The 18615-nt window shown below is 40.2% G+C and overlaps 3 protein-coding genes across 4 annotated transcripts; 1 reads left to right on the top strand and 2 right to left on the bottom strand.

Moving 5' to 3' along the window:
• Positions 1–551: 551 nt before the first annotated feature.
• Positions 552–4856, bottom strand: LOC116601453. Of its 2 annotated transcripts, none has more exons than XM_048727767.1 (3): positions 4621–4856; positions 3222–3348; positions 552–2517 (listed from the first exon to the last, which is right to left on the bottom strand). In XM_048727767.1, exons 2-3 carry the CDS (start codon positions 3333–3335, stop codon positions 1039–1041), a joined length of 1593 nt encoding a protein of 530 aa, XP_048583724.1. In that variant the 5' UTR covers positions 3336–3348; positions 4621–4856; the 3' UTR covers positions 552–1038. The 2 variants fall into 2 exon arrangements, with proteins under 2 accessions (XP_048583724.1, XP_032218136.1); XM_032362245.2 differs by having other exon boundaries at positions 3039–3348; positions 4621–4855.
• A 2040-nt stretch (positions 4857–6896) lies between these two features.
• LOC5517800 (protein BTN1) lies at positions 6897–9638 on the top strand. The gene is made up of 2 exons (XM_001637752.3): positions 6897–7805; positions 8412–9638. The coding sequence occupies exons 1-2, from the start codon at positions 7220–7222 to the stop codon at positions 9197–9199; spliced, it is 1374 nt and encodes a 457-aa protein (XP_001637802.1). The 5' UTR covers positions 6897–7219; the 3' UTR covers positions 9200–9638.
• On the bottom strand, positions 9584–16967 carry LOC5517750 (protein BTN1-like). The gene is made up of 5 exons (XM_032362255.2): positions 16176–16967; positions 13217–13431; positions 11627–11805; positions 10994–11181; positions 9584–10236 (listed from the first exon to the last, which is right to left on the bottom strand). Exons 1-5 carry the CDS (start codon positions 16699–16701, stop codon positions 10004–10006), a joined length of 1341 nt encoding a protein of 446 aa, XP_032218146.2. The 5' UTR covers positions 16702–16967; the 3' UTR covers positions 9584–10003.
• Between the last annotated feature and the right edge of the window lie 1648 nt (positions 16968–18615).

Genomic DNA, 18615 nt, shown 5'->3' with positions numbered 1-18615 from the left:
TCGCCTCGGATCCATCACACCAGTCGATATTGCCTCGGATCTATCACACCAATCGATATCGCCTCGGATCCAGCACACCAGTCGATATCGCCTCGGATCCATCACACCAATCGATATCGCCTCGGATCCATCACACCAGTCCATATCGTCTCGGATTTATCACACCAATCGATATCTCCTCGGATCCATCACACCAGTCGATACCACCTCGGATCCATCACACCAGTCCATATTGCCTCGGATCCATCACACCAATCGATATCGCCTCGGATCCATCACACCAGTCGATATCGCCTCGGATCCATCATACATATCGATATCGCCTCGGATCCATCACACCAGTCGATATCGCATCGGATCCATCACTCCAGTCGATATCGCCTCGGATCCATCACTCCAGTCGATATCGCCTCAATTTGACATGTCTACTGGTATTTACAAGTTGATAAAGAAACAGAATATCAGGTATATGAGTTCAATAAATGTGTTGAATGAATGTGTTGGATGGGAAGAAATGGAATTGAAGGAAGTATTTTGAGGTATTCTTATTCGCTTGACCGTTTCTGGGCTGGCGCTTCTGTCCTGGGAAACAGTCTATATGCCGGTGGCGCCATCGCCATTCTTATCCCACTCTGATCCGAACAAGTTGAGAAACACGAGGTAAAAGGTCGAATTCAAATTACTGAAAGCCGGGCTATAGTATGCATATCGCGCGCCTTGTTGCTCTTGTTTCCATCAGAGGCAATAAGGTCATGATAGAAATGCACAAGGACTGTATTTAGTGCAACACACATAAATTTATACACTCATAAATTCATATAAATAAGGAACTAAATAATAATAATACATTATCTTTTTTACACTGTTTTTCTCAGTTCAATAACTGTACCAATAGAAGGATATTTCATTTTCATTTCAATATTTTTCTAGGATTACCTAGTTTTCTTTAAAGTTTATCATACATGTGACACAAAGATGTTGCGTGACGTTACGTCAAAATAATTGCGTGACAATACAACCTTTCCTTTAAGCCGTCCATCATTCTCGCGCATTTAGATAAATTTCAAGTTTGGTCGAGCCTTCGCTAGAATATGCGATATCACTCCCAAGTCCCATGACTTCAGAATCGGTATCCCCGCCAGCTTCAACCGCAACGGACTGATGCGAGTTTTGAATCAAAGTCGCGTAAGACTGGGCCGGGGTATAGAGCAGCGTTTCGATGGAGCTGATTTTCTCAAAGCCTTTACTTTCCATCTTGACCCCACTACATCGCAACAGTGACATTAGTCTAGAATGTTCGCTGAATGTTCGTCTCAGTACTTGTTTCCCATCCGGAAGTAACGTCATTATGGGCTGCTGCTCGTTGTGGGGAGTGCGTAGGGCCTTGATGTATTCCGCGTCGTCTGATCGCATCGCTCGGGTTATCGCGCCCGTGAGGGCGTGGTACCTAGATGCTTGTATTTGTTCGGTTCTTATGTCTTGGCTTGAGGTTGTTTTTGCCCTTCGAGCCTCAGTGCTTGAGAAGTTGGCATAAGTCACCGACTTGGCGCGGGAGCTGTGCGCGCGCCGTGATGTCAAATGCGCGCGGTTTGCTATGAATCCTGAGGCCACGGTCTGTGGCCGCTGACCAGTTGGAATGCCTGTGTTGCTAGATTGGCGGAGTGGTTCAATTGGTGGAAATTGCTTGAACGGAAGTGCAATCCTTGACTTGGGTTGCAAAAGTCCTGTGGATGTTGAGCTTTGAGACCTGGATTGACCGGTATGTCTGTGATATTGATTGCAGCGACAAGCCTCGGAGCAGAGGTGATCACGTGAAAAACCCCTGCTCTCGCTTTTCGTATCAAATCTTCTACTTTTATTTGTCCCGGATTGTCCTGGTTGCCTGTGTGTCACGGCATTTTTGTCCTCGTCCTTTTTGCAAATGCTGCAGCTTTGATTTTCAGATGAGACGGGCTGCCTGTGTGTATTGTCGCTGATACTTACAAAGATTTCGCTAACTGCCTCCTCAGTTTGCAAAGGAGCAGGCACTGTAGGTTTATTATCTTGCTCTACCTCCCTAGACGCATGGACTACCTGTGGTTTGTTATTATTTACGTTATACTTGGTCCTGTCCACGTACTTACGGACCATGAACGGCACAAATTCCTCCTCGTCTTTCAGCTTGTACTGTTCCGGTAAGAAATCATTTGCCCAGTTCCTACACACGAATCCTTTAGTGATTTTACTCCCAGTGTGAGGGCTATTGTTAGCGAGTCCGTTCTTACTAAACCCTAAATCTTTCGTAGATTCATCGGTAGTTGCCGAATGCAGCGACTTAAGCGATCCGGTTAATTGGATTCGCTGATTGTGCTTCGTGACCCATTCAGAGGCCATTCGGGTTTTTATCGTCGCTTTGAGTTGGTTTGTTGAAGGGTAATGAAAGCGCTTGGAAACCTGAGTTTTTGCGGCTTTTTCGCATCCCGTGTTGTTGACGAGGATAGGCTGAATGTAGATGTTGTTTCCGTACCCCTTCCACCCCTGCAAAAAAGTAGAGAGAGAAGTATGCATTTCTTGACCAAAACTTTCGCAGTCTGGAATGAATAATTCGCTCGCTTAGAGTCTTTTAACGACCGAAAGACACGAAACAGCAAAGTGTGACTAACGAACCAAAAGAAATGAACACTAACTGATTCTATCTGAAATAATGATGATAAACTTTTGTTGATAATAGGCAAAACAAACTAGCCTCCAGAACTGGGACTTGAAGTTAGATAGAGAAATTTCTACCGGGCCCTCCAGTCCGCCCATCCCCTCCCCCCCTAATGCTGTCCAAGCCTTGAAGTTATTTGTTGTAGCTGTTTATTTATCCGTATTTATCCGTTTACTCCTCCGTACGTTGGGATAATTTCATTTATTCATATTAAGCAAAAGCAAATTTGAGAAGCCCCCCCCCCTCCCCCCTCAAATAAGCTTCTCCCTTCCAATCAGCGCCCCTTGGCGACTAACACATAAATAAAAAGAGTCCAGGCACTACGACGAGCACTTCTAGTATGACATACTGGCAAAACAGGATTCTCATTTGCGCTTTCCTCTGCTCCAATTGTCTCGTCCTCAGTCCACTCGGCACTTGGTGACGCAGGGGGGTTGGGAGCTTGCTCACTCTCCATCTCGCCCGGGGCATCCACTATTCCGTTCCTATCCACATCCATTATATCAGGCCCTTGTGATTCCGTGTGGGTTACCTGTGCCTGGGGCTTGAATGTGACGGATACTGAAAGAATCTTCTCCTGAGTTGGGTCCTCATTGGTGAAGATGCTCTGGTCACATGATTCCAAATAGTCGTTGTCTGTATTCATGATGAGGCAAAATCTAGAATGAAATATGTAATGATAAATTAACCGTTTAAAACTGAAGATGGCTAAAACGTCTAGTGGATGACATTATTTATTTGTAGTGTAAAGTCAAGAAAAAACAAAAACGACTTTGGTATCTAACATCAAAACGATACTATTTTCTACCTTATTTTGCAATATAAAGACGGCTTATCTAAAACGCACGGCCAACATGAAACCGAGGTAAAGCCGAGTGTGGCCATAGTGATTTTTTTACTGAAACCCATTTCTCACTTGTATCATCTCGTCGAAGGCTGTCCGTCATTTCTTCGTCTCGTTTTAATTCATAATAAACGTCCTTAACAATATGCGTTGCTGTTATCTAGTAAACAAACAGTCATTGACAAGTGAGTGTCGGTAGTGTCGTCGCGCAAAAGTGAATATTTCCAGGGTTATTCACGTCATCTGTTTGTTTTGCTTTTCACTCAACCGATATGTCCATAATAGCTAAAGCAATGGTTTATTTATTTTTTTACTTTAATTGGAGAAGTTCCTTTAAAATGCATTGCATTGAGTAGCTATACACGGTGACCCCAAAGAATAATTACAATCAATTAAAAAGTTAACAAAAGGCATCGGAATATCACTGAATGTAAAAGGTGTTAGACGTGCTTAAAAACTTTAGACCATGCCAACTTTGTCTACGAATTTGAATTATACACCCTTGATACAAAACAAAATTATAATAACTTCTCTTAAGCAAAAAATACAAGGAGATATGTTAGGAATTTGTCTGCGGACTGAAAGGTAACCGTACAGTAAGTCACTAATATCTTTACACTTATCTGAAATATTGGATATCACTTTACCCTAAAGTTAGTCTTAAAAGCATTTAATCATTTTCAGTTATGTAAAGAGTTTGTTCGTCTTGACATTTTCAAGTTATCTTTCTACAATTGATAACAACAACCTTTACGGCTGGATCTCTTAAAAGTATTCCTAAACATTAACAAACTTTTCCCCGATTTCTTAAGTGAGAGAAGCTAGTTTCGTTAACACAAAAAAGTACTACATGTGTTATAGTGAAATGATACCGGAAAATTGGCCTGGCTGTACGAGATGATAATGTCACACACGGACTGCGTTCTCTTTACCGTTGAAGTACCCAAGACTTCGAGAGCTTGCAAACTTATCGGAGTTTTGGAAACATGTAATTGATAACACAGGTTTGTTCAATCATATCTAGAATGTAACAGCAGAATAGTTTGCCTGTGAGTTGTCAAAAATTATATCAGCAAAGCACGCTTACCTTTTTTACTGTCAAGTTATATTTTCCAGGTATTACTCTGCCTTTAGAAACGTTAGCATTGTTTTACATGGCGAACTTTAAAACAACGAGACAATCTATTTTGGTTATCATCATAGTTTAAACATCGTGTGCTCTGCATATCCCTTTCGCTGTATAAACATTCAAACAAATGCCTGAAGTACTAAGAACAGGTCTAATTAGTTTACATAACATCGCTAACTAGCCGCGTAGGGCAATCAATTAGAACGAGTAACAAAGGCTTCACACGCCGCTCATAACTATTGTTAATCCTAGGTATGTGATTGGTAGAGAGAGGTTTCACTAAGACGGCGGACTTTGTGGAAATAATGGGTGTCAGGTCATGTCGGAGTCGCTCGCAAATCGAGACAGGTGATATGTTACGCCGCAAATGTAATAACTTTAAAAGGGATTCAAATTACAACTATTGAGGATCGATAAAGCCTCGGGCAGTAGAAAACGAGTGGCACTTAGTAAATTCCTAAGTTTCTATGTTGATCAAACGGTATCACCTATGGTGGCACTTTTTTGCAAGCTTTAACCTACAATGCTGGATCACCAAGTTATCATTACACTCTTACTAATATTGATTTTGTACTTCCATTTCTTACTGTAATTATCCAAGATATATCGTTTGTCCCTATTTTCAATAAAGACGCTTTATTTATTACACTATTTTATTTTGCGTTATTACATTTTGCCAGCGTCCCTTTAAACTTTAATACAATATTTACTCATTTGTTTTCAAGGTCTTTTAGTCTCTCAAGAAAAAAGACACCAAAAGACGAAAAAAATCTGCTTTACTCAAACAAAAAAATATATATAAAAATAAAAAAATTATGTTTCTCAGAGCAGCATTTCCGTTCACATATTCAAATATACATTCATCTATCAGTAACTTATTACTCTAAATCTAGGGGTGTTTTATTGGTTTAGGGAGCATCCCTGGTAATGAAGCAGATCAATAACTTATTAAAAAGTTCATATTGGAATATTTTTTTTACATAACGGTCCAAAAGACCGTCTATAAAACGTTAATTAATGATATTTGTTTGTTTTATCACTTTTATACAAATGTGTTTTAAAAACTTACGAGGCGTCTAGGAAATTCAATACTCAAATTTGAGAAGTCATTTACGATGTGAGCACTCTTCAATTAAAAGTTACTAGGGGTGCACCTGACTAAAATGACCTTTTTATTTTGCGTTATTAGCAACATTATATTCCTATTAATGCCTTCAATACTCAGAACCAAACTCTTTATCAAACTCAACCTACAGAGATGTACTCAACTTTGGAGAATGCAACCAAACAGGCGCGTACCCAGGATTGGTCGAGGGGTTTTGCAGTCATAGGTATCATATAAAAAATATGAATTTCTTTGATAAGAAATGAATTGACCATTTTTTATGCCTTAGCGTCAATTATCGGTCCTTGAGGAAGAAGTGTGCGTCAAATAACGCGACCATATCGGTCAATAGCTGTCGTTTAAGTGGTCAAAAACGGCCTGAGGCGAGCGTGCGGGAAACCTGTGGTGTTCTAAAAAAGCTCTAGGTACTGGGCCTATTTTCAAAATGGCTCGAAAAATAACGTTTTTTTTTGGGTTTTATAAAGTTGTATGAAGAACATTTTATTATACAGTTGAACCTTAAACTTTTAATTCTAAATGAAGTGATTGCCTCTAGCAAGCAAGTTAATCTGGCAACACCGTCGATGAGGATAACTTCGCTTCTAGAAAAACTGCCCCTATTAACGGGGTTTCCTTAATAAGTGGAAAAAAATATGGAACTTTAAAACTTTTAAAACAAAACATCGAGAACTGCGGAGATCCACTTAAATGAAATTGTTTTGAATAGCGAGGTGTACTCGCGGGAATCCAATTATAAATGAAACTTGTTCGGAATAGCGTGGTGTACTCTTTAAGCGAGAATCAACTTTTAAATAAAATCTGTTCTGAATAGCGAGGTGTACTCGCGGGAATCCAGTTATAAATGAAAACTGTTTGGAATAGCGAGGTGTACTCGCGGGAAACCACTTATAAATTAATTATGTTCGTAATAGAGAGGTTTACTCGCGGGAATAGACTTGATTTCAACCCCGAGCTGTTCCTTAGAAGAGGCTGCGTACTAGAAATCCTGTGAATCGTGTTTTCTGGCGGATAACAAGGTTAACTGAACCGTCTGATGCACCTGCCATGGCACCTGCTAACGAGACGGAAATAACAAAACCCCGTCAAATAAACTCCCACCCTTTTCATTTTTGCTCTTACATTACAAATACATTAATATAAAACTGCATGTCTTATGGGACGAGGTATTTTAAGGGGAATAGAGAAGTGTAGAGGAAATTGTGAAATGGAAATTTTGGCAGTGACGACACCAATCAAACTTTCATCGCTCGGATTTGCCATGACGTGAGAGGCGATTGTTCGGCTGGCTCCCCTTGACTGGTTCAGCAGATAGGACATTGCTATCATAGATGATTGTTTTTCTTATTCTTTTACGGGTTCTTCGCATGCGTTTGAGGAAATACTTTAAAAACCAAAACAAGAACAAGAAGAGTTGTTGAGAAATATCCACAAATGGAAAATATAGAAAATGAGCCCCAGAAAAGTTCACCAGATGAAATCAAGACTTCAGACCAAATGATCTCAAAGGATGATGAAAGACAAGTCACAGAAACACCACGAGAAGAAACCCCAAATGAAACAGAAATTTCAAAAGAAGGAACACCAGCGGAGAAGGAAAAATGCGTCAATATCTTAGCATTTTACGCGTTTGGCGCGCTTATTTACATAGTATATTCTGTGATAATCGCTGGAGCGCAAGACATTCTCGCGGGGACTTTCATCCCGACCGCTGCAGTGCTGGTCACTAATGTCGGTCCATATTTCTTAGTCACGATGCTGGCTCCATATTTTATCCATAATGTGCCTTACTCAGTTCGTATAGTCTTCATCTACGCCTGTTTTACCATCGGATTGTTCACCATAGTATACGCCAAAGAAGTGTATATGAAACTTGTTGGCATCTGTATTACATCGCTTGGTGCCGGGACGGGAGAAGTGTCGTTTTTTACGCTCACGGCGTTTTATGAACAAGTTACTGTGTCGGCGTATTCGGCAGGAACAGGGACAGGGTTTGTACTGGGACCACTTTATTATACAGGTAAGCTTTTCTAAGGTTATGTCATGTCAAGTTAATATCATTTGACATGCTTTGCATCTGTAGAAATCTTGTATAGTTATGTGTCGATGGTAAAACTGGTGATGATGATGATTATCATGATGATGATGATGATGACTGATGCATTAAGAAAATGACGTATGATGATAAAAAGTAAGAGGTATGCTGGTGATGATGATGATGATGATGATGATGATGATGATGATGATGATGATGATGATTATCATGATGATGATGATGATGACTGATGCATTAAGAAAATGACGTATGATGATAAAAAGTAAGAGGTATGCTGGTGATGATGATGATAATGCTGATGATAATGATGATGGTGTCGATTGATGCATTATGATAATAACGTTTGATGGTGATAAGTGAAATGGCATTCTAGTTATGATAATGATGATGATATTATATTCCTGTTCTTTATCAAACCGACTTCAGGGACAAGTGATCGCTAGTTAGATACACCATTCAAATGAAAATCAAATAGTGGCAAATCAAATAATGGGTTCGCTGGGTGATTGTTATTCAGAGGTTCGTCTTTATGTTTTTATCTGTCACTTATTTCATTCCCTCTTATTCCAGGTCTGACTACATGGGGATGTGTTACTCCAAACCGCACGATGATGATAATGGCGGGTTCACCTCTACTCTACATTATCCTATATATCATGATGGACAAACCTCACACCAGGAAAAAGTTCCAAATGCAGCAAGCAGAATTCATGTCCGGGGTCGAAGGCACTGGGAAATTAACTGGAAAGGAAAAATTATCCACCGCCACCCGCGTTTTGCCGTTAGTTATATCCCTCTTCGTAGCTTATGTTTGCGAGTATGTTACAATCCAAGCCGTTATCACGACAATGGCCTTCCCAACCGCTCCGTTCCCTCCCCGAGTACACTACCGGTACTATATTTTCATATTCCTCGCGGGCGAGTTCATTGCTCGCTCGTACCTAGCGGTGATATCCACTCTTGTAAAACCTGAAACATTCTCGCGAATCATCGTGCATCGTGTGTGGATGTTATCTTTACTCCTGGTCCTCCATCTCCTGTTCTTCCTTCTCGCCGCGTGGTATCGGTTCATTCACAGCGTTTGGATCGTGTTTACCCTGATATTCACCGCGGGGCTGCTAGCAGGGGCCGTATTCGCGAACTCTTTTGTGATAGTATCAGAGACGGTATTGCCGCGGTATAAGGAGTTCGCCATGGGTTTCGCTACTATAGGCATGGGCGCTGGTACGTTTCTTGCGGGGGTTATTGGACTGTTAGCGGAGCCCATCATTCGAGACCACTGTCTTCAGATAATGACCAATTGGGATTACTGCTTTACGAGGCCTTTTGGCGGATGGAATAGTACAACCACCTGCTAACTTAGGATTATTAAATGCAATAGAATGCCAGGCCCGTTCTTCGGAACTGAGGGGTTCTGGCCAACATCTTTATTCTATTTTTTCGAGGCTTTCTTGGGGAGAACGGTTTACATAACAATAAGTAAGTAGGTTATAGGTATCAAAGAATTGCAACTGGCGCAGATTTAAAACTATTTAACGTTCGAAAAAATGTCAAAAGTTTCGAAAGCATGTCCCCGGGCCGTCCCAGATTTGACGCGTTTGATACGTATCCAAAGTTTATTTTCAATTCGACCCCCCCTGACTCAGGGGCCCCTCTGTCTTGAGCCCCTTCTGCCACGCCCTGCTCCGCTGCGGTACTGCCCTGCCATTCTATGGTGTAAGGTCTAAAAACGACATAACAAATAAACAGAAAATAACTTTTTTATTCTTGAAATAAAATAAAGACATTTTTACTCCCTGTGATAGCTCCCATTTTCAATAAATAGCCCTTTATAAGAGCTTTCACATATTCCCCATAAATATGTTATATATATTCTCTAAAAACCCAGAGTCCACCTCTTTTTTAATTCTCTTACTGGTTTAAGCAAGGCTATCTTATCATAAAATTGATACTCGTTTCTCGTTAATTTCCTGCATTTCCCAGGCTCTTTCATTTTGAATTGACCGAGGGACCCTGAAGACAAGGCTTTTGATTATCACACTATTATCAGATTGTTCATATGCTTGGTTCACAATTGTGAACACTTTATGATGAATCATTCGTATTTAAGTATGAGCCAATCATGGCACGAATGACATATCACGTGGTCATTGATCACGTGATCAAAGGTTTTTTTTGAAGCAGACTCCGTCGATAGCACGTGTAAAGCAGTAATCACTGGACGCGGAGACCTGGAGACAGTGATGACGTAACCATGGTTCTATCGCTAGGCCCAGGAGCCCCGCGGTTAGGGCACCACAGCCAGTTGCTGCCGAGGCGTAGCCAAGGACAAACTCGCGCTGGACTGGGTCCGACTCTTCCGTGTACACTGCCAGCATGTTTACATACATCACGCCTGTAGGGGAAAGTGCGTGACGGTGAGAAGTAACGCAACGATGAACGTACTCAGCACATCGATATTCGTTCAATCAATATTCGTCACGTAACAAAAAATGCGAAAATACGTAATGCTTAGAAACTGCTATCGAATTACTTTTATCGACACCTAAAGGGTGTTTACACAATACACGCACCCCAAGCTAAAAATGCATTAAACACAACAGAACGTCATCACAGGGGATCACGTGAAAAGAAATATGTAGCGCACCAAGGAACACGGTAAAACAGGTCTTCACACTACAAAGGCACGCAATAAATGTCATACGTGACAAGAATTGTGTATAACAATAGTAACGTAACAGATAAGCGTCAAGCAGAGCGCATCACACAGAAGAAGGTGCAACATACGCATTTCCGTCTCATTGTCACATGACTTATGTAACACGACGCACGACACCAGAAATAAAGGGGCTTCAATCACATAACCGAAAATATATTTTTCATCTATTCCATATATCTTTCTCATCTGTTAATATGGTACCATCATACCAACACTCTTGTCATTCAAGAATCAACTAATCAGGGCTTTCCAGAATTAGTTCTTAGAAAGCTTGCTTATTAACCATGGATAAAAACAGCCATTTCGATATCATGTGAACGCGACGTGAAAGTCACTCTTGAATAAAATTCGTTTTTGAACGAGACTAGATCTGGTTTCGTGTGTATAACCCCGAGTTTACGCATCAGATTTACACGCGCAAATCAACACTTACCGATAATGACGCCAGCGGTGAATGCTAGAATGAGGGGAATGGCGACAGAGGGCAGAAAGCGGTACCACGCGGCGAAGGCGAAGAACACTAAGTGTGCAATCTCCACGAGAGCGAGGATCCACAGCCGGCGAATGATGAGGCGCGGGATCCACTGAGGTTTCCAGAACGACATCAGCACGAGGTATGACCTTGGGGGAGGGTTAAGGGGAAAGCAAAATTAGGGGGGAAGGAGTCTGACATATGAGTACGAGCTATAGAAGGGGATTGGGGAGGGAGATGATCCTTTACAAGGATCCCCCCGAATATTATCTTATCTTTGTGCCCCCTTTCCCTCCCTTTTAGAGCTATTGTTCACATTTATGGGCAAGAGGAGTGACAATGAAGGTCTACATCCACGACGCCGGCAAGAGGACGCCGGCTCACGAGAAGACGGCTCACGTATGTTTTCTTGCCGTTGTCGAGTCGTGTTCAGGCCGCCAATTCTTCTTTTTTTCACGTTTGACTACATTTTAGACACGACACCCGACGTCTTGTCTCCGGCGTCGGGAGACTTGGGTGTGGTTACGATAATATGGTGCGTTTCAGACAGGTTGGGGGAGGGGAGGGAGGGAGGGAGGGGGTAATGATACTGACCTGCCAAAAAGCTCGCCTCCAAGGAACACGAAGATGTAGTACTGATAGTGGTCCCGTGGGGGGAAGGGTGCATTGGTGAATGCTATGGTAGTGATGACGGCTTGAATGATCAGGTACTCGGCGATCCACGCGAAGATGACAGAGAGCATTATGGGTAATATACCACGCACAGCGTAGGCCTGGGGTTAATCAGAAACAAAAATAGCGCGATGTAGTGGAGCTACCATACAAAAGTCCTTCATTGACACATTGACCAAGATGGCAAGTCAAGCCGCTATTTTATGCTCCCATCAGATTATTCAAGCAAGTAACTGAGATATTAATTAGGTTTACATTGGTCGACCCGGAAAGAGAATACGGGTTAACAAGAATTGAAAAAAGAGGAAATAATTTCCTTATCTTGATCATATATTGGGATGAGACAATTTGGTTGAGTAAAGAAACAAATAATCGGACAAAATAATACGAGCAACGCGCTTTTGGATAATTAGTTTCAACGAGAAATTTCAGCCGGATTTTAATCTTTTTGCTGAGAATAGTTCATCATTGATTTAATTTACTTAGAACTAGTTGCCGTTGCCATGCGTTTTTAATGTATCTATGCATTGCGGCGTAATTGTTATCCACAGCAAACACAAAAATATGTTTCTGAGATTTTTCTTATTCAATCAAATCTAAATAAATCCATAGTGATAAAATGATGGTGAAATTAAGAAAGAGAAACTGAATAATAAATAAAAGTAAAAAATAGTAGTAAAAAAAGTTGACAAAAAAAGCGAACACTTGTCAACCGAGGATCGAACTTAAACAGCATGGAAGCAAAAGAGAAAAAAAATAGACCATACATCCAGACATCCGCTGAATCACCGTATGGCAGCATAAAGCTTTACGGCTAGGCTGGAGATTTCGGCCCCAACACCGCTATCTAGCGAACTGTGTAACACACAGGTACCGAGGCACCCGCGCATTAATAGGGAGGCAATAACCAGGTTCCTAGCCCTTAAGACCTAAGTCTTATACGGTTACGCCACACACAGCTCGCTGTGACGTAGAGCGAAAAATGTTGAGGTCCATCTGGGCGCCTTTGGTCTCTTGGGAGGGACTATCCTATAGCAGCGGTGTCATTGTCATGCACGTGTATATGTGTGGACAAAGGTCATCAACTACGAATGCAAATACTGGCGCGACAAGAAAATAACGTTATCTCCTAATTGACTTTGAGCTGCTGTAACTGCACAAACTACCTAATTATTCATTGTGCAATTCAGTACGAATCCTAGGAAAAAAAATTCTCATAGAGGGCTCCCAAATGCTTCTAAATTTGGATGTTTTCGCATGACAGCAATGCAATACAATACAAAAACATTTTTCAAGTAGCAAAATAACCGTGCAAGCATAAATGCAAATTGCAAACGATCGTATAAATGGGAAAATATAAAAAGTAGCAGAGCGGCAGTGATATTTAGACGGCATGTTTGGCCAAAAAGTTGTTCTAAGTGGGATATGGTAGTTAGGTTAGACTGAAAAACTTCAATGAACAAATCGTTGAAAACAGAAATAACATTTTTTAAGGTTTTGTGGATAATGTACCTTGTCTTTCCATGTCATGGCCCCACCGGATTTTTCATCATTGGAGTCGTCCCCCAGGGGGGCGTAAGGCACCGTCATAAAGCTATCACCAGGGGAGGGGGGTTCGTCTGAGTGTCGCCGGTCCATGATGCCGTAGAATGCGAGGATAAGGACCATGCAGACCGCCATGATGGAGATGGCCGTGTTGGGAGGGATACACGCCCACGTTGTCATGGCTACGGATGACGTAAGCATCAAGCATTAACAACTGTGTGTTTTAGAAGGACACACCTAAACGTTGTCCGTGCATATGGCAAATGGCTATTAGGCGGCTTAGAAGGTGAAACGCTTTTCTGAGGTATTTGCTAAACAAGGAACACTTTGTTATGGCAGTTTAAAAAGAATAAGATCCCGTATATTTTTTATGTGATGGCAAAAAAAAAACCAGCCCCACCCTCATATTTTTACACCCAGATTTGGCCAAAAAAAACCCTGCTTGTATGAAAAAAACCCTGATTTTCAACTCCATGGGTATCGACACTGGAAGCAACGTAAAGAAGGAGAGGTGGGCTTAAGAGAGAAATGTTTCTCGAGGGCTTGTTTCAAAGGAAAATAGCATATGGAAAATACAATAATTTGTTTTAGGAGTCACATTGACTCTTTTTTAGCCTTCTATGACAAGCACTGTTTACACACGGGGTTTAATTGGTCTTTGTGCGCATTTTGTGGCAACGGCAACACTTATTTCAGAAATTATAGCTTATAACGAATGCCAAGCAAGTCATAACGATCTCTTTATGTCTAATGATCCCGTTAAATACTTCATTTATCCTTGTTTTGAAAACATGCATTTCCAAATCATTAACATTTCTAATTGAAATTTATGAAACTTATGGAAAATCTTTTGACCCAACGGTCAGGAAAACAAAGCTAAAGCTAGGCCACATAAAAAAAACATACTTTCGTTTCTGGTCGCCGCCCGCGTCCAAATTCTTGCCGCATGCTACATTTTATTTATTGTTTTAAGTCTTTCTCAGTAAAACCTCTAGAATCATGCGAGTTTTGAGTTTGGCGCTCTTCGATAATTGGAAAATGGCAAAAGATAGGCATCCAAGAATTAAAAAAAAGGAATCTATAATGCCATACATCTGCTCGAGAAACCATTTCACTGGAACTGAAATGTCCTAATAGTGCCTCTGATTGGAGGAATCATTTTTCTCCGCGAGAAAAAAGTCCGATATATTACACGTTATTTCCACACACAAAGGGCTAGCATGACGATGTCTTTACTCTACAATATAGATTCAAAGCAAAATTTTTGGATTCGAAGAAAATGAATAAAAAATTGAATAAAAACCGCCCGCCCACCCGCCCGCCCGTTTCTGGTCGCGAAATCGCGACGAGAAACGAAATGTTTTTTTATGTTTTTTTTTATGTTTTTTACGCTAAAATATTCGCTCTATATTTAAAATCCCAACGTTTCGCCCGTACTTCTTAGGATTTCTTTCGAAATCTAAGAAAATACTATTTATTTTTCATTTATGTGCAGGGCGCAATGTTTTCCGTATCAAAAAGCTCCCTTTCCTACGTCGTGGGGATGTCTTAAAAGACTATGTTCAGAGCACAATGTTTCATATTATCAATAACTTCCTGTTGTATGGGGATGTTTTTGTTACTTACGTATTTCATTATGCTCGGCTTCATTTTAATTGGTTGCGGGGTATGTAGTAGGTCTCCAGCAAATGGTAAACGTATTAAACCTACGCTTAACATTTTAAACCCAAACAAATTTTCTAGCAACCGTATGTAAAAAGTAAAAAGGAAAAAAAGAAGTGCGCTGAGAAAGGTCGCTCGAGAAAAGGGCAATGTTTTTTGTGACATTTCGATGTTCCCTTATAAGTAATCTTACAAGATAACTTAACAATGGAACGTTCAATCCTGGTGACTTAAGCTTAACTCGATCATTTTTCTTAACTCAAACGGATTTCTAAAACCCGTCTAAACGCGTCAACTCCTTCGTTAAAGCCGCATTATCACCAGTTTACTTCCGGAGATCCGACGGAAACCTCAACCGTTAAAAGAAAAAAGAATCTATTAGAATCCGAGATATTTAACAGGCCATCCGCCTTAAATTATCACATCTTCAAAGAAACTATCGATAGACACACTGCTTTCAATATTTTGAAATATTTTTCGCGTTTTCCGTTAGAAATCATCGGATATTGTTAGGTACTCGACCGGAAGTAAACTGGTGACAATGCGGCTTTAACTCTTACTTTTAATAATTCTACTCAAATTAGGAAAGCTAAGGTAGCAATACAAATATGAGATGAGACAGCTAGGGATGTTAATGATTTGAAAAATAATACGACACAATGTGGTTAGTTCTCTTGAAAATGACCTCAAAAATAAAACACCTCCCACTGTCGGAAATATGTCCTCATTCATTTGTGTTTACCATTACCATTACCATAACAAGTCAGCATTTGAAACTAATATTATACGCTTGCTATACGAAAAAAAAAAACGATAACACGGCCAAACGCCGGCTTCTGGTACATGAATCTCACGGGAAATAGATTCCAGTCACTATATGATTAATAAATACTAATGAAAAATCGATTATAACTCAACTAAAGAAAGTGATAATACTCGACCCCAACATGCCGATCCGTGACATGGTTGTTTTTCATAATACAAAAGCATTGAAAAAGCCATCAAAGAATACTTTTATATCATCACTTTCCTCTTTTGCAAGATAGGAATTCTAAACTTTTATTTTTAAAAAGAGGCTGGAAATTAACTTGATCTGAACAAAGCACAGTTGTTTTGAGGAGAAATAAAGTTTAACCTGCCGAGGCGTGAAAAGAATCGTAATTATCTTTACAAAATATGCAAAAGCATTTAGTCTAGGGATATTTTTCGCAACACAGGTACAGTTTCATCATCAATCAAAAGATTCTATTTCCCTGTAACTCACCTGTATAGTACAAAGGGGCGAGTGAAATCCCTGCTCCGGTTCCCGCCGAAAACGCTCTCACCGCCACTTCATGATAATGCGAAGTCATAGCAATAAAGGAAAGCTCTCCTAGGCCGAACCCGATTGACGAAAGAGACACTCCGAACAGCTTTATAGCCACATGTTTGCCTACGACAACCATGATCAAGCCAGCAACTTCAAGCGTGAATATTGCCAAGACGCGAGGAAAGTACGGTACTTTCTGTATGAAGTACGGTGCTACGAGAGTGACGAGGAAGTAAGGCCCGATATTCGCTACCAGAACGGCCGATGTTGGAACCAGAGTCCCCTGTAGAATATCTTGTGCTCCGGCGATAATCAGAGAGTACGTTGCGTAGATGAGTAACCCAAACATAAAAAATGCGAGAATAGTTCTTTTCCGCTCCTCCGGTCGCTCATTTTCATCCAGTTCTTCCGCGCCGTCAATTTCCCTCGCCGTTGATAACAGTTTCTCTTCAGAAGAAGAATCTTTTGGTTTACTAACCATTATATTTCAATTGAATGTTGTATACGGAATACCTGGGTTCGAAACCTTACATTATTAAGGCCTCTTAGAGGTATCTAAATAAACCTTAACGTGAATCCTCGCCGTTCACGCCAGGGAGACTTCACTCTCTTATTCAAATGAGATGTCAGTTGTGTTTCATACCAGAACAGCTGCACTCCTCAAGATCATATGTAAATCACATTTTGAGGACAAATAAAGGATCACACAGCGTTCTGCCATTTCTATTGGTCGTTACATTTTCGTTGTTATTTCACGATAAATGCCAATCGCTTAGACAGGAAACCATACATTTCGCTTAAAATTCGTCTTTGAAATCTCAGCTTGTCACGGCATTCAAAACTTGCTTATAGGATCCATCAGCCCTATGCAGCACTTGCAAATTTCTTGATTTTATGAGTGTTGCGTGTATTAAACAGTCAAGCGAGTCGATTATCCTTGCGCACTTGTCCACGTGAATCGATCCAGAAACCAGATCCCAATGGAAAATACTTCAGGGTAAAAATCCCAATTAATATTTATCTACCTTTTACCATTTTCCTCGAAAATCTTTCTGCAAACCCTTTGCAAACTGCTGTTTTTTTTAGCCGGGTTTCCGTGATTGTATTTTATATAAAAAGATGATATGAGCGATTGTCTGATCTACGAGATACCTGCAATAGCCCGCTCTAATTGGCCAATTTCATAGACAACCGATGAAACTCGTTCAGATTCAAAAAGATATATAAAAAGAAATCTTACAGTAAAAAAAAAAAAAAAACACGAGTAAAAGCTAAAATAAGGAGAAGGCAAGGCTATTTAAAGACACTTTTTATAAGAATGCTTATTTTAAGACACAGCTTTTATATTTTTTTTGTCAAAGATACGATCCGTGGCTAAAACTCTCGGCGGCCTCTCGTTGTTGATGGGCAAACGGATATTGGGCTCAAAGGAACGAGCTGGAAATTGAGTCCAACATACAATTAATGGTTAGCATATTTTACAAGATGCGAAATGTTTATTTTTCTTTCGAGTCTCGCTTCGAACAAAAATATGTCACACACAAATTACAGGATAATAAAGTAAACAAATATTGCGCCAATTAAAGCGTTATTATTGTTTAGCCTCGTGCCCAGGTCAGCTCTACTCAGTCGTATTCAAAATGGTGGACGCTTTGAGCGGGAAATCAAAAACTGACGTCATAAAAAGGTGACCGACCTACAGGGAAGTGAAAGAAAATATGAATGCTTCCCGTCAGGCATTGCACGAGTGATAAAAAAATCATAGCACATACATGTCTGTAATATTTTTTCCTTTTCTTTTTATCGTGTATTTTTTTTTCTTAATTAAAAAGACGATGAAAACGATATCCTTGCAGTAAATCTTTTGTTTTATTCAAAAAAGACAAAACATCTGACGGCTATATGAAGTAAGACTTATAAATACTTCAACATCCGGCGTCTTTTGTCACCGTTGGCAATATAAATATCCCATTCCCCGAAAAAGAATCCTTTGCTTTTCCATTAGATTCTTATGATCTCTTTCTCGTGTAATACATTTTGCCATGTTTCGGAGTTATCCGCAAAAAAAGGCCAAACAATTCAAAGCCAAACCACAGATTTATCCAAAGATACTATAGAAACATACATATTACTGGCTATGTTTAATTAATTCCCATCAAGATATTTAGGATTGGTGCTTTTTTCATGTTAATATTTAAATTGAACTGTAACTCGCTACAGAAAAAATGAAAAAAAAAGAATATTCCACACGAGCATGGAATTCTACTTTATTTTCCTTTTCTCAAAATGAATATCCAGTCCTGTTTAATCTAGTAATCGGCTCGTTAATGACGCCCCAAAACAATGCATTAATTTGCATTTAAAACCTCCATAGAGATAGATGTAATAACAGCAT

This window comes from Nematostella vectensis, chromosome 5 (genome assembly GCF_932526225.1).
Source record: "Nematostella vectensis chromosome 5, jaNemVect1.1, whole genome shotgun sequence".
In the NCBI taxonomy this organism is placed as follows: Eukaryota; Metazoa; Cnidaria; class Anthozoa; order Actiniaria; family Edwardsiidae; genus Nematostella; species Nematostella vectensis.
The sequence above is the reverse complement of the archived record's forward strand: the minus strand, read 5'-3'. Positions and strand labels throughout refer to the sequence as shown.